Source organism: Mytilus edulis, chromosome 6 (assembly GCF_963676685.1).
Source record: "Mytilus edulis chromosome 6, xbMytEdul2.2, whole genome shotgun sequence".
NCBI classification, from domain to species: Eukaryota; Metazoa; Mollusca; class Bivalvia; order Mytilida; family Mytilidae; genus Mytilus; species Mytilus edulis.
This window is the reverse complement of record NC_092349.1, coordinates 85003220-85020004: the sequence shown is the minus strand read 5'-3', so window position 1 is coordinate 85020004 and position 16785 is coordinate 85003220. Positions and strand designations below refer to the sequence as shown.

General features: G+C 32.5%; 2 protein-coding genes across 4 annotated transcripts in view; one reads left to right on the top strand and one right to left on the bottom strand.

Annotated features, from left to right (window-relative positions):
- LOC139528743 (BRCA1-associated protein-like) overlaps window positions 1-15377 on the bottom strand; it is a 36899-nt gene extending 21522 nt beyond the window's left edge. The window contains exons 1-3 of the mRNA XM_071324888.1: window positions 15155-15377; window positions 12738-12908; window positions 11421-11670 (exon numbers count right to left, since the gene is read on the bottom strand). Coding sequence (XP_071180989.1) covers window positions 11421-11670; window positions 12738-12908; window positions 15155-15236 — 503 coding nt within the window. The 5' untranslated portion in view covers window positions 15237-15377. The remainder of the gene's footprint in view (window positions 1-11420; window positions 11671-12737; window positions 12909-15154) is intronic.
- Window positions 15378-15595: 218 nt separating this feature from the next.
- LOC139528741 (DNA excision repair protein ERCC-6-like) overlaps window positions 15596-16785 on the top strand; it is a 54552-nt gene continuing 53362 nt past the window's right edge. Inside the window, exon 1 of one of the 3 annotated variants that reach the window (XM_071324887.1) lies at window positions 15596-15734. The gene's annotated coding sequence lies outside the window, so the exon portion shown is untranslated. The remainder of the gene's footprint in view (window positions 15735-16785) is intronic. The other 2 variants (XM_071324886.1, XM_071324885.1) reach the window with 2 other exon arrangements.

Here is a 16785-nt window from a genome sequence, read left to right as displayed (position 1 = left end):
ATATTGGGATAGTTTTTATGCAAGTCTTGATTTTCACATACCGTAATTAGTTTAACAATGCAACATGTCTCGTAAGCATATAATTGATATTCGTATATATGTGTGTGTGTGAAGTGAAGGTGACAACTGGCTGTTTTTTTAAGACAAATGAATAGGTCAAGACTACCTGAATTGTACAAATAAATACCGTAGAAAGGCTTGTATATTTCTCACTGGTACATAGTCTGAATCCGGGTCCGTTCGCGCCCACTCATGTTCGCCCCCTTTCACTTTCACACCCTAAATGTTCGCACCCAATCTTAATTGGTTTTGTGTTTAATAACTCTGTAAGCAAGTGTTTTCTTATAAGTATAATTGTTGTCATTGTCTCAAAATAAAGTGAGACAGCATTTTTATTTGTGTTGAATAAATCTTAATCATGTTTTGGTTAGTGTATTGCTATAACTTTGTTTCATTGACTTCTTTCAAAATGAAGTGAGATTCTGACTATGTTTTTTTCTGTGTGTTGAATAGATTTTATCATGTTTTGGTTATAATAGTGGATTGCTATATTTTGGTTCCTATATTTTATTGTTTTGTTGTTTCAGATCAAAGGGACCAAGCTGTTAAAAACAATTATCTTTTGTGTTATTCCTTTAAAATCTTCAATGTTTTACTTATACCAAGCTATAAATACTTTCAGTATTTACACCAAAGCAATTTAAAACAACAATCATGATTTTCCAATTATTCAACTTGAATTTGAATTAAAATTGAGCGCGAATGAGTAGAGTGCGAACAGACCTTGGGTGCGAACGTGCGAGGTGCGAACCTGCAAGGTGCGAAAGTGTATTGGGCGCGAACAGACCTGATACCACAAAATATAAAGTAAATAATCTTTTTGTTACTGTTATCAAAGGTCTAATGAAACTCAGGTAATTTCAAACATTTGTCAAAGAATTCTAGTCAAACCGGCACCTGGTTAAATTGGCACCTGGACAAATCAGCACCTGGTTAAATCGACACCTGATATAGTCAATTCGTCACCCATGTTAAATATATATTTTAACAGTATTTTAAGCAAAAAGAGTAAAAATAAGTAAGGGGTTGCCAGAATTTTTTTCAGTATTTAAGCAAAAAAGAGTTAAATACTAACTTTCACATTTTTGGGTGTTCATTGTACATTTTGTATATATTTATTTTTCTCAACTAAATGACATTTTTGGTGTATTTTTAATGATATATATATGAGTAGTCAAAATAATTATTACCTCTGGCAAGGCTTTTTTAATTTTATTCTGGGACACCTTTCTATGACCGCAAGGCTATGTTAATTTTTTTCTGGGGCGCCTTCCTACGAACTTCGTAGGAAGACGTCACAGAAAAAAAATAAAATAGCCTTGCCAGACGTCATAATTATTTGGACTAATACATGAGATATTGGATATTTTTATGCATTATTTAAACCAGTTGAGCATTTTACAGGATTGTTTGTTTAATGCTTTTACTGAAAAAAAACACCTTAAATTTGCTTATTATTTGGCATGAAAGTTTGATTTATTGAAAGGGACTCATAGTTTTCCATTTTTTTTAAATAATTGTCTAATTGTTAAAACAACAGCTTGGGTAAGGGCTTCGTTGTTTACCTTTATACACAACAACATAATTTCACTTTGGTTTCGTTGTTTACCTAAATACACAACAACATATTCACTATGTACTTGGTAACAGTTATTAATTAATTGAATAGAAAATATTATAACAAATATTATTGGATGCCGAATTGACGTCAAATAGGTGCCGATTTGACTAGATGCCAATTTAACCAGGTGCCGACTTGACTTGTACGTTTCAATTCCTCTGCGATCGTTTGCGGTATTTTCTTGAGAAAAACCTATTTTCCATCATCAAAGAGAAGAAGAAACTGCTTGAAAATGATTCTGGAACGCTTCATGATTGTTAAAATAAGTTAAATTCACTCAAAAAACAATTTTAAAACTTGCGATGTTTAAACAGGAAGTTTCAAAAGCACGTGTAAAAAAAGAAATTAACCGGTGAGAGTGGAAATCCGTACATAACAGATATCACTATAGTACGACTTTGAAAGCAAAACAGTTCCATCCTTTTGTAAAACAGTCTTTAATATACCTATCACATTAATGTTTGAAGGATCTTAAGCTTATTCAAACCATAAAAGTCGGTATGAAACTCCAAAACGGAATGAACAATAACCGATAACGTTTTGTAGTTTACAAATTCTAAACTGGTTCCTGTCAAACTATAACACTTTGTCCGAGTGTAGTGGAATACAAGCAGAAACCAGTTAGTTTGTAAACTGGTTCCTGGCTGATTACTACACAATGACCTCTCATGCATAATTAATGATAACACAAGCAGATTCCAGTTTGTATAGAAAATAGTAAATACAAAACCAAGCGCGGTAGGCAGAGAAATGGAATGAAGTTCAGGTCGCCAGTTATGGAACAATGACTGCGTCATTTTCCAAAAAATCGGCGCAAATGAAATGCAGATCGGCGCAAATGCAAAACGCCGTTTCCATGTGTATGTGAAATTGTGATTCTAACTGGGGATTAACTTTTAACAATAGATAGCAATAAGCCATGGAGGTTTATAAATTTATCATATGAAAAAATGTTGAGACCCAGACTGTTTAAAATAGTTAACTATAAAAAACAAAGTCCATCTATCAGAAAAATTCTGCAAATGAAGAAAAAAATGTATTTTCAAAAATTTGCATCAGATTATATAAATCTCTTCATCATTAACAAGAGTGCACACACTGAAATGTCTCGCCTTCTTTACTCATCATTGATAGTATGTTGATAGTCCTAAATATAAAGCTTTATTACAACTGTCACATAAACTTCACATTAACCAAGAAAGCTAAACATTGACCAATGAACCTTGAAATTAAGGTCAAGGTCAGATAAATCATTTCATAAAGACATGTACAGCTAACAATTCTTTCATTCAACAAATAATAATTAGTTGACCTACTGCTTATAGTTATAGAAAAACAGACCAAAACATTAAAACTTAACACTGAGCAATGAACAGTGAAAATGAGGTCAAGGTCAAATAAAACCTGCACGACTAATATATAGATCATAAAATATTTCCATACACCAAATATAGTTAACATATTGCATATAGTATTAGAAAAAAAGACAAAAAACTCAAAAATACTTTGACCACTGAACCATGAAAATGAGGTCAAGGTCAGATGACACCTGCCAGCTAGACATGTACACCTTACAATCCTTCAATACGCCAAATATAGAAGATCTATTGCATATAGTATATGAAAAACAGACCAAAACACAAAAACTAAACTATATAACTACTGAACCATGAAAATGAGGTCAAGGTCAGATGACACCTGCCGGTTGGACATGTACACCTTACAGTCCTTCCATACACCGATTATATACAAGACCTATAGCTTATAGTATCTGAGATATGGACTTGACCACCAAAAACTTAACCTTGTTCACTGATCCATGAAATGAGGTCGAGGTCAAGTAAAAACTGTCTGACGGGCATGAGGATCTTGCAAGGTACGCACATACCAAATATAGTTATCCTATTACTTACAATAAGAGAGAATTTAACATTACAAAAAATCTTAACTTTTTTTTCAAGTAGTCACTAAACCATGAAAATGAGGTCAAGGATATTGGACATGTGACTGACAGAAACTTCGTAACATGACGCATCTATATACAAAGTATGAAGCATCCAGGACTTCCACCTTCTAAAATATAAAGTTTTTAAAAAGTTAGCTAACACCGCCGCCGGATCACTATCCCTATGTCCAGCTTTCTGCAACAAAAGTTGCAGGGTCGACAAAAACCTTCTGCCAAAACAGTACAGTTCTGCAAATGTTTGACAAGGACATGGAATCTAAGATGGCTATGTCTTGACAAGGACATGGAATCTAAGATGGCTGCTATGTCTTGCTTTCACAGCTTCATGTTGCATGCTAGACAATAAATGAACACATAACACAGTATGACAAAGATTTTGGTACCAGATTATATAATATTAATTCAACTTTGATATTAATTGTGCTATATCTAAAAAATACAATTGTTTAATTTTAACATTCCCCTCCCACCCTACAGATTTTACTAACACTCTATGGGTTTGTAGGGAGTCAACCTATATAAATATAAAAATCATAATTGATCATATACAGTTTACATTTTTAGTGCAGTTTGTAAGGTAATTTCCCTTTTATTATTTTTATAATCTGAGTTCTATAAAATTTAAAATTCATAAAACCAGAAATAGTATTAACACATATATTTTAAACAAAAAAAAATAAAACAAAAACAAGTATATATGTCAGAGTTTACTAGGATTAAATCTCTTTAAATGTCATCAGATTGTCCATCTGGAACAGCAACATATTTCAATAATTTGAGAACCTAATGCAGATGTGACCAACTACTCTTTTAAAAATTAATACTAACTTCATTTCATCAGACAAACCGTCAATGGCAAGAATAATTTTGTTGGTTGCTATATTTTCTGTGTTTATACTCAGCATATCAGAAGCTAGATATGTGAAACGTAAGTTATTTACTCGTTTATATGTTTAACCATCATTACTGAATAAAATAGTAAATATGAAAATAAGAAAATGTGGTGTGATTGCCAATGACCAATTGACATAGAAGTTAAAAGCCATTTAATATTTTATTTTTTGCTTTTATTCTTTCTCTAAAATATATACTCAACAAGTTTATCTGGAAATCATTGAAAAATGAAAGAAAAAAATCAAAGTTCACCTCATATATGTTATAGTGATTCTTGTGCATGTTGTGCATCACCTATTTTTCAACTGAAACACTTTTATTGATTAAATTCAGCTATATCTATAACTGAAAAGAGCAGAAGCCAGAAGTATGAATTTGTCAGCTCTGCTACACGTGGGTTAGGGTTAGTTTTTCTGGGTTTCTGGTTTTCCTTTTATTTATAAGGTTTTAACTTTGTCAGTCTGGTAAAAGGAAAAGAAGGGACTTTTTTTCATAAAAAGTTTATTTCATCAAAATATACATTTATTCAAATAAAAAATTCTCAAATATTGAAAAGCAGTCAAAATATTTAATCCATGATCAATTTTAGCTTGATGGTATCTACATGTTTATTATAATGAAAAGAACAATTAACAGATCTAGAGCATCTGCTAAATTGATATCAAATTGTTTTTCAGTACAGTAAATCTTTTCTCTAACATAAAAATTGATTGTTTTATTCCAGGAGACATACACTTACAAGCCAAAACTAAACTAAAAGCTAATCCAAAACAAGTAGGAAATGATTTTCCAAAGAAAGACAGAAAATTGGAAAAAGCTAGTGAAACAGAAATAGCTGGTCGGAGAAAGAAATTCATAAAGAAAGGATGACACGGGTCTATAATATTGATAGAAATCAGAGAACTATATTCACAAGTGTTAATATATTATATATATATAATTGCATATGGTTATCTCTGTATCTATGACCATGATGACATGTTATTTATAACAGTAAAGTTAATTCATTTATCAACAAGAATGTGTCCTCAGTACATGAATGCCCCACTCGCACTATCATTTACTATGTTCAGTGGACCGTGAAATTGGGGTAAAATCTCTAATTTGGCATTAAAATTAGAAAGATCATATCATAGGGAACATGTGTACTAAGTTTGAAGTCGATTGGACTTCAACTTCATCAAAAACTACCTTGACCAAAAACTTTAACCTGAAGAGGGACAGACGGACGGACGGACGGACGAACGAAACGGATGAACGAACGAAACGGACGGACGGACGAACGGACGCACAGACCAGAAAACATAATGCCCCTCTACTATCGTAGGTGGGGCATAATGAACCATAAGACCAACTGTGTTCATTTATCTCTGCACATTACATTCAGCCCAAATATTTCATTTTTTTATATATAATATTGACAACATAGAAATCAGGAGAGGTGCTATGATTGCAAATGGAACAGCTACCCACCAAAGATCAAATGAAGTGGATGTGAGTCATTATAGACACTCATACAGCCTTTAACAATGAGAAAAACCCATATCATATAGTTAGCTATAAAATTCGTAAGGGTTCCACGGAACCCAGTGTCTCGCCTACTTTTGCTGTTAATCGCAGACTCAACAAAAATGAGGAAAAACATCAATAAAAATTTCCCTCTCGATACTGTCTTTTGATTGAAAGAAGCTTCCAAGTTTGGTAAAAAATCCAGGATAGTTTATGAATCTAATAAATGTTTTATAAACTTTAACTGCAGACTGTATGTAATGTTAACTGGAAGAAAAACTAAGTCCATTTATAAGTAAAATACGGAAAAAGTGAATTTTTTTTTTGCAAAATTTACTTCTGAATAATATCTTATGATCAGAAACAAGCTTTTGTCTAAGTTTGGTAGAAATCCAGGATAGTTTAAGAACATTATAAAAATTTCAAAAATTTTAACCACAGAGTGAATGTTTTGTTTCTGGCAAAAAAACTAAGTCCATTTATAAGTAAAATACGGAAAAGTGGAAATTTATTTTTACAAAATTTTCTTCTTGATACTATCTTATGATCATAAACAAGCTTCTGTCCAAGTTTGGTACAAATCAAGGATAGTTTATGAAAGTTATTAAAATTTTTAAAACTTTGACCACAGAGTGAATGTAATGGTTCCTCGCAGAAAAACTAAGTCCATTTATAAGTAAAATACGGAAAAGTGGAAATTTATTTTTACAAAATTTTCTTCTTGATACTATCTTATGATCATAAACAAGCTTCTGTCCAAGTTTGGTACAAATCAAGGATAGTTTATGAAAGTTATTAAAATTTTAAAAACTTTAACCACAGAGTGAATGTAATGTTTCCTCGTAGAAAAACTAAGTCCATTTATAAGTAAAATACGGAAAAATGGAATTTTATTTTTACAAAATTTACTTCTGGATACTTTCTTATGATCATAAACAAGCTTCTGTCCAAGTTTGGTAGAAATTCAGTATAGTTTAAGAAAGTTAATAAAATTTCAAAAACTTTAACTACAGAGTGAATATTTGTGGACGCCACCGACAACGACGACGATGACGGAATGTAGGATCGCTTAGTCTCGCTTATTCGACTAAAGTCGAAGGCTCGACAAAAAGGCACTGACATAAAAAATGTAATTTAAAGACATTTGGTGTCATTATTGAAGCAGTATTCACTAAAAGTTAACTACATGTCTCAATAAGAAACTAGATGTGTCAAAATGACACGAATGGCCCTGTCTCAACAAGTTGAAAAATCTGTAATTTCAATAACATATGTGGACACAAACATGATGGTAGTCTCACATATCCAAAATCAGCTCAAAATCTGAAGGTTGTTTAGAAAAAAGGTATGTTATAATAACTGTGATTTTCAAGTCGTATACCCTTTATTTTGGCAAAAATCAGCACAGCTGAACTAAACTGAAACTTGATCTGTAACTCATTGTGGTTAACTCACATACCAAAAATCAGCCCAATATCTAAAAGCCTTATAGAAAAAAAAAATGTATAACTGTGATTTTTAACAATTTATCAAAGTCCAAAGCCCATAATTTAGGCAAAAATTAGCAGTGCAGTACAAAACTTAAACTGGATCTGTAACTCATCATGGTTAACTCACATACCAAAAACCAGCCCAATATCCAAAAGCCTTCAGAAAAAAATCTGTATAACTGTGATTTTCAACAATTTATCAAAGTCCAAAGCCCATAATTTCAGCAAAAATTAGCAGAGTAGAACAAAACTTATACTGGATCTGTAACTCATCATGGTTAACTCAAATATTAAAAATCAGCCCAATATCTATAAGTGTTTAGAAAATAAGTCCGTATAACTGTGCTTTCAACAATTTATCAAAGTCCAAAGCCTGTAATTTCGATAAAAATTAGCAGAGCGGAACAAAACTTAAACTTGACCTGTAACACAGGTTAACTCACATACAAAAAATCAGCCCAATATCTGAAGGCGTTTAGAAAAAACGTATAATGGTTTGTTGCAAAATGACGGACAAGGTTAAAACTATATGGCCCCGCAACTTCGGAGTTGCGGGGCCATAAAATATTAACAAATTCTAATAACAAGAGTGCACACGCTGAAATGTCTCGCCTTCTTTACTAATCATTAATATTATGTTGATAGTCCTAAATATAGAGCTTTATTACATTTATTGTCCACTGAACCATGAAAATGAGGTCAAGGTCAGATGACACCTGGCAGCTAGACATGTACATCTAACAATCATTCCATACACCAAATATAGTAGACATATTGCATACAGTATAATTAAAACAGACCAAAACACAAAAACATAACAATTATCACTGACCATGAAATTGAGGTCACGGTCAGATGACACCTGCAGTACTAGTTGGACATGTACACCTTTAAAGTCCTTCCATACACCAAATATACTAGACCTATTGCTTATAGTATCTGAGATATGGACTTGACCACCAAAATCTTAACCTTGTTCACTGATCCATGAAATGAGGTCAAGGTCCAGTGAAAACTATCTGACAGACATGAGGACCTTGCAAGGTATGCACATACCAAATATAGTTATCCTATTACTTATAATAAGAGAGAATTTAACATTACAAAAATCTTAACTTTTTTTTTCAAGTAGTCACTGAACCATGATCAACATGAGGACATTGGACATGTGACTGAAGGAAACTTCATAACATGAATAATCTATATACAAAGTATGAAGCATCCAGGTCTTCCACCTTCTGAAATATAAAGCTTTTCAGAAGTAAGCTAACACTGCCGCCGGATCACTATCCCTATATCAAGCTTTCTACGACAAAAGTCGCAAGCTCAACAAAAATTTATAAAAAAAAAATTTGTGTCAAGGTTTTCTGAGATTGAGTTGTTTTAAATGTCATGTTTTTTAGTCTACAACCTTTTCATACATATCTCAAATGAAATACATTTTTACATTAAACAAGGACATCCTTGCATGACCATATATAGTCATAAAATACAGAAAACACATATAATTGTTCATCTGGAACAGTAACATATAATTGTTCATCTGGAACAGTAGCATATAATTGTTCATCTGGAACAGTAACATATAACTTAAGAACTGAATGTAGATGTGACCAACTACTCTTTTAATACTATCTTCATTTCATCAGACAGACCGTCAATGGCAAGACTGATTTTGTCGGTTGCTTTATTTGCTGTGTTTTTACTCAGTATATCAGAAGCTAGATATGTGAAACATAAGTTTACATTCATTTGTCATATATATTTACTTTTAAATTTGAAATCAAAATAAAATTGCCTACCCAAACTTAAACATAAGTTTCATTCTTCCTTTCCTGAATTTTCTGATTTAAGAAAAAGAAAATTAGGTACCTGCACATTATCCTGTATTTATGGTTATTTGATATTTTTACTTGCAAAGTTTTAAGTTGAAGTTAAAATAATTAACTGGTTGGATATCTGTAAAAGAACCTCAACAGTTTAACAAAAGGTAAAATAATATTTTGCCATAACTACCAAAATGGTACATCTTTTTATTTGAAACTCCTCCTAATAAAACAACCTTATCATGGTTATTGAAAAAAGAACTTTCAGACAATATGTCAGTGAACATTCCTTATCAATTCTCAAATCTAAAAATTTTGAAAGTTTGGCACAGCAAAACCTGGACTCTTGTCTTATCTAAACATTATTTTCATATATGGAGCAAGGATAAGAATTTTCTAGTGTTTCTATATCATTAATGTTCTAAATATGACCGACAAAGTTTAGAAAGTAATTAACCTTTTAATCTTTATCAGTTCACTCTCATCACTTTTTAAAATTTTAGACCATTATCATTCCTGATAAAGCTTTAATTTTGAAATATTTCTTAGAACTCAGTGGCGGATCCAGAACTTTTTGAAAGGGGGGCCTGCTGACTGACCTAAGGGGGGAGGGGCTGCTCCAGTCATGCTTCAGTGATTTCCTATATAAGCACCCCCCCCCCCCCCCCCACTGGATCCACTTATGGAACTAGATTCTTCTTACCTACTGAGAGCCATTTTGTCAGATAATTCAAAAATAGAAGACTTTCGAATTTGTGCATTATCCTGTACTTTTCCATGTGACATGCTTGCATTGTTACATCAATTTAAGCAAGAGTGCATTTTTTAATGATGTCATTTAAATTGATTGACCTATACTCGAAGTTAGTCTATACAGTATAACATACATGCATACTGTGAATTCATTACTACTCCTGGGATACCAATTTTTCTTCAGTTTGTATGACTTTGGCAAAATCACAAATTAGATCATCGTAAAGTAATTTTTTTTCAATCCACTGAAATTGGTTCCTTAGAAAATGATTGAATCCATATTACCATTAATTCATAAAGAACATACTTTCTGTGAAACATTATGTACAGTACAATTTGATCAAAATCAAATTCTAATGCAACAACGTTTGTAACGTTCATTTTGATTGGATAACGTGCAAGCGCAGACGGCATATGACAGATTTTAAATACATGTTTTAACGTAGTTTTCTTTCAGTTTCATTAGAATGGAGATAACAATATTGTATTTTAAGCTCCGACGGCATCAATTTGGGATTTGATGGTAGCAAATACCTGTTTACTGTCTCCACTAACACGTCGCCAGTAAACTTAATTTGCGACCATCAAATCCCCAATTGATGCCGTCGGACCTTAAAATACAATACAGTTATCTCCTTTTTTCATTACAGGAGACATTCAGTCAAAAGGCAATACCAAAAAGGAAGCAGGTTTTGTTCCTTCAGACAACAGACGACCACAAAAAATAGAGACAACTGAACGCGGTGGTAAATCTAAGAACAGACCAGCAGGACGATAGTCCATAAAACTGAAAGTCAATTTTCCAATAATAACTGTAGACAGTTCACACGTGTACATGTTTAAAAAAATATAATTTTAAGTGACATGTAGTTCATAACAATAAAGTATATATTCATCATTTGTTCATGAATCAATAAAATTGACTTAAAACTTGTCTTCAATTTTCTCATCACTAACAACTGTCAACATACATGACATATTAAAAAAAAAATGAAACTATAATGGTTGAGTGGTTCATAAGTTGGAAATGACATTTCCAATATACAGAGACTGAAAAGACCAAAACTCTTTCACGATAAAAGTAAAAACTGTCTTTATAGATCATTCATTTTCAACATCAGTAACAATATATTATTATTTATAAACTACTGATAGATGGGTTAATAATTTATTGTGTGTAAACACAGTAAGTGCTATTTTCCAATATATATATATGTATATATATATGTATATATATATTATATAAAGGACTTAAAATGATATTAAATGTTCAACTAGTAAACAATGAAATAAATATTTACTCGTCTTTATAAAGATGAAGTATTCCTCTAGTCTTTTCTACCATTGGATTTCCAGAATAAAAGTATATCATATGTGGAGACTTCAGTGGTGGTGTATGACTTTTAGGCCTTGTACTCTGACTGCTACTGGGTCTGTGGTCATCTGATGATGGACCAGGAGACTGACCATCTTTAATTGGTCTAAAGTCTTCAGTATGTCTGTCAGTCTTGTCTTCAGCTGCTTTCATTTCAGATTTGGTTTCAAAATTCACTGCAATGTAGAAAATATGAATAATTCATTCTTGTAGGTTTAAAATTGAATTCACATATTGTAGTTAATATGTAGGTGTTGGAGACATTAGCCATTCAGATATAAGAGGAATATAATATGGCATGAGTAAACCAAAAAAGTGATTTGATTATGTGTACCACATGAACATGATGAACCATGTAAACATAGTTTTTCCACAACCACAAAAATCCCACTGAAACTCACATACCTTAGAAACCTGAAGATGTATGCCAAAATCAATTCAATTATTATAAAGCTGATGATTTTTTTTTTATTAAGGATAAATATACATGTTTGTATACATGTATATAGAGTGAAAACTCTTAAAACTCCTTTTGCCCCTTTTCTAAGAAACAGTTAAAGCCACGTACAGTCCTAAACATCAATACCAATTGTCAACTTTTTTGAAAGGCTTTGTGAAAAAGGGCAGATAAAGTTCCATATTGAAGATAACAACAAACAACACACCATAAACATAATACAACCTTCCTAATTTGTTGTTGTGTAAAAATGGGTTACATTCATTTGTTGTTGTGTTAAAATGGTTTACATTCATTTGTTGTTGTGTAAAAATGAGTTACATTCATTTGTTGTGTAAAAATGGGTTGCATTCATTTGTTGTTGTGTAAAAACAGGTTACATTCATTTGTTGTTGTGTTAAAATGGTTTACATTCATTTGTTGTTGTGTAAAAATGAGTTACATTCATTTGTTGTGTAAAAATGGGTTACATTCATTTGTTGTTTTGTAAAAACAGGTTACATTCATTTGTTGTTGTGTAAAAATGGGTTACATCCATTTGTTGCATTATTTGAGACACAAATTTATAACTACCGTACTAATAAATATCATAAAAAAAAAACTTCACTTATGGTTACTAAATGAAACACTATTAACTGCAATAAACATGATAAAATACATTTGAAAATTTTTGATTTACAAGTATCCATGGTATCAGATAAAATACCATCCAATGTGACTTCTCAGAACAGTCAATTTCGCCTACAACCATGACAACTATGCAAGTATTTGTTTTATACAATTTACCTGAGAAATAAGATTCTATTGTGAAGTCACCAAACCCACGCTGTCCTCTACAAGTGAGGTTCAACTCTACAGGCGACTTTTCTTCACTAGAACTTGGTCCTGATGTTTTTACAACTGAAGCATATGATGCTGTATCCCTAGATTTTATATTAGCACTATGGAGATCTGATGCTGAAATACAAACATCAGATTCTTAATCTACAAGATGTGGATATCATGTGCTTAAATACAAAATCATATTCTGTTTCTATAGGTTGTAAGACATGGAGATCTGTATTGTAATCTGCCAGCAGAAGTCCATCAAAACTAGACATCTGTTTATATATACTAGAGCACACCCGCGAAATCGCGGGCATATACAGCTTGTGAACTATTGTAGGATAATTTTTTGTCAAAGATATTATGTATGGAGAATTTCATAAAAGGTATGAAAAGCTCTCTCCCTTTTTCCAAAGTCCGATATTTGTTTCCTTTCTGTTAAATTCAATTATTTCGTGTTTCTGGCCTCAGACCACAATTATTCTTCTCCTTTGCTACAATGCTTCTTTTGGTAAAAGTCAAATCAAATTAAAAATTTGCACCGTTTCAAACATGAAATAAATGTAACTGTTTATATATAGACCATTATTAGTCTAATAAAATATGCTTCTAGGACAATCCATCAGTGCTTTTTCTTTTGAGAGCCTTATTAACCTGTCAATGGTAGGATATGAATCTTGTATAAATGACCAAGACCGACTATAAGGCTAATTTGAGGGGTGGTCGGAGTTGTCCTAATCCCGAAATACCGGGCTTAAAACCATGAAATCCCGAGATGCAGAATTTAAAGAAACTTCATATCCCGAATTCGAAAAATATATCCCCGGATCACGTAAGGATCAATCCCAAAATCAGGAGCTTAAAAACACCCAATCCCGATATATATAGCCTTGTAAATTACAAGTTGTCTCCCTTATACCAATTTTGATAGCGATCTAACTTTGCTATAAAGTAAGTTGTAAACACCTTATCGCTATTTGTCCGCCATTGCTGGACACGCACAGGTTCCCGTAAAATGTTGACGTCATAAAACAAAAGATCTGACGCCATAATGGAAAAGTGACTGTTGTTGACGTCAAAACTTCAAGTGGCCGGGCCAGCCAGGATTAGCGATAAGGTGTATTAGCCTACAAGATTTAACAATTTTCAAAATTCTTTGGTAACTTAAATCATCATTGCTCCAGCAACAATATAGCCTTACAATCATTCCATACACCAAACATTTTCCCAAATAAGTTGACCTATTGTTTATTTTTTCTTAGAAACGAACTTAACCAGGAAAACTTAACATTGAATAATGAACAATGAAAATGATTGATTGTTGGTGTGTTAAACACCACTTTTAAGTTGCCTGGAGAAAAAAACAGACATTTGATAGGGAAACTGACAACAATTTACATGTATATGCAAAGTATGAAAGATCCAGGTCTTCAACCTTTTACTATTGATTAACTTGTCATAAATAAACTTATAGATTGGTCAGATACTTCAAAATCAGTTACCAACAAATTTTTAAATTTTGTGAAGATCCTGTAAAACTCAAGATTTTGACTTGTTTTACAATCCCGTTATCAGGGTAAGGATTAAAGCATGACAATTGGGATAGTTGGCAGGTCTGTAAAAGATACATTTTAGCAATAGATCATTATTTTACTAGTTGAGAATCTGCAGCACTTGAAGAACTAATGACTTCATAAAACAATCACTTTTCCTTTGTGATGTCAGCCATTTTCGTTTAAGATTTAAGAATTTTACAGGAACCTTTGTGATGTCCAGTAATGCAGACAAATAGAAGTAGTATTGCTGGAATTTGGAACTGATTTGTATTTTGATCTATTTGATGAGTTAAGCATTTTTCAACTGATTTTTTTCAGTTCGTTCTTATATTGTACTGGTATACATGTCCCACTGTCCCAGGTTAGAGGAAGTTTTGGGATCCCGCTTACATGTTTAACCTCGCGACATGTATGTGCCTGTCTCAAGTCAGGAGCCTGTAATTCAGTGGTTGTCATTTGTGTATGTGTTACATGTACATATTTGTTTTTTCATTCATTTTCTGTACATAAAATCTGCCCTTAAGTTTTTCCCTATTTGGATTGTTTTACATTGTCATTTCAGGCCCTTCATAGCCGACTCTGTGGTTTGGGCTTTGATCATTGTTGAAGGCCGTATGGTGACCTATAGTTGTTAATTTCTGTCATTTGGTCTCTTTTGGAGAGTTGTCCCATAGACATTGGTAACCATACCACTTCTTCTAAAATTTTTTTTACATATATTGGATACAAAGACATGGAAGCCTACAGTCAATTTCATATCAAATGTGGGACAGATTTTTTTACTTCTTTAAATATTCAGTTATTTTATGAACATTAGCTTACCACAGTAACTGAAAGATTTTGGAATTTCGTGATCATTTTCTATTTCAAGCCTCAGAATACACAAAGAGATTGATTCAGACATGTGAAATTCATTAAAATCTGAATGTTAGAATCATGGGATTTTTTTAGTAGGACTATCAAAGTCCTTGTCAGAACAAATCCTTCTTATTTTTATTTTTTTCCAAGAATATTACTTTTTTAACTTTAAAAAAAGAGAGCACCTGTAAGAAAAACAATGACGGAAAATATATTTCCGGATATTTAACTCACATTCCTGTAGTAAAGTTTATTGGTCATTCTTGATAATATATGGGACTAGTGTTTTGTTTTATTCGCCTGTTAATGTTTGTGTCTATATAAAAGCAATAACCATCATGCAAAACTTGTTTGTACGATAAATCAACTTGATTTCGACCAAAACAAGGATTAGAATACGTCACTTCCTGTTGGCGGAACTTTCAAAAACGAAAAATAACATCAGAAAATGTGAATATCAGTCTGGCGCAAATACTTTTGCTAAAATTTGTTTTAATCAACCAGACATATTAAATCCATATACACTCAACGCAAAATCTATAGAGTAAGCACCTTTATGACTGCTGTCATTCACCCATTTGTCTAAAAAAATAAAATAAAATAAAAATGAGTTGAGACATAAAAAATATTTTTTTACTAAATCAGTAAATGAGCAAGAACATCTTCGTAATGGCAGATTTCTAATGAAAAATATCAAAAGCATTAGTTCATATATGCCCTATTTAAGCCAACTTACTTTCAGACCTTCCAAATTTAATTGATTGGGGAGTTCATCGATGGCCAGACACGGGGGTTCGGATCACGGTTCCCGCTTACTGTTTCGTCAGATTCCAGTATCCAACTTCAATATGTACGTAAGCAATTCTCATTTATTTGTAATTTCCCATTTCCTGCTAGACTTCATTTCCTCTTTTCATAGCACAATAATTTTGACTTTCACGTTTACGATGTTTACAAAAAATCAGCAATTCTGCATCACGCTTAGACCCCAATGAGACCCACTTCATGAGTTTTGGTCCTTGCTTGTAAGTTGTATTTTAACATTTGATGGAATGATTTATGAAAATTATACTTTCCGAATACTTGTCTAAGTATTTGTGACGGGATTGCTTCCCTTAGAAAATGTGGTAGATACATCATTACATGTACTTAGTCAGCCGGAAACAGTTGAGCTAAGGAAGTACTTCTTTCGCTCAGTCGGTTAACAAGCTGCCTTGTAACACCTAGGTCCCGGATTTGAGTCCTTGAGGAAATAAACAATTTTGTAATGAAATTCATGCATTCAAGTTACATTGGTCCCCAACTACAAAACCCATGGTGGTTAGAAAGGAATTCTAGCTAGGGTATGTGTTGTCAAAGTCATAATGGTATGATGTCTTTTGAGATGGGGGAAATGCTTTCCCTTAACAAATGTGGTAGATACTTAGTCAGATGTAAGCAGTTTAGCTAAAGGAAGTTTTTCTTTAGCTCTGTCGGTTAACATGCTGTCTTGTAACACAGTTCTAAGTCCTGGGATTGAGTCCCAATGGAGACAAACAATTTGTAATGAAATTCATGCTCTCCGGTTACATAATCAGTCAAGGGTCTAACTTAAA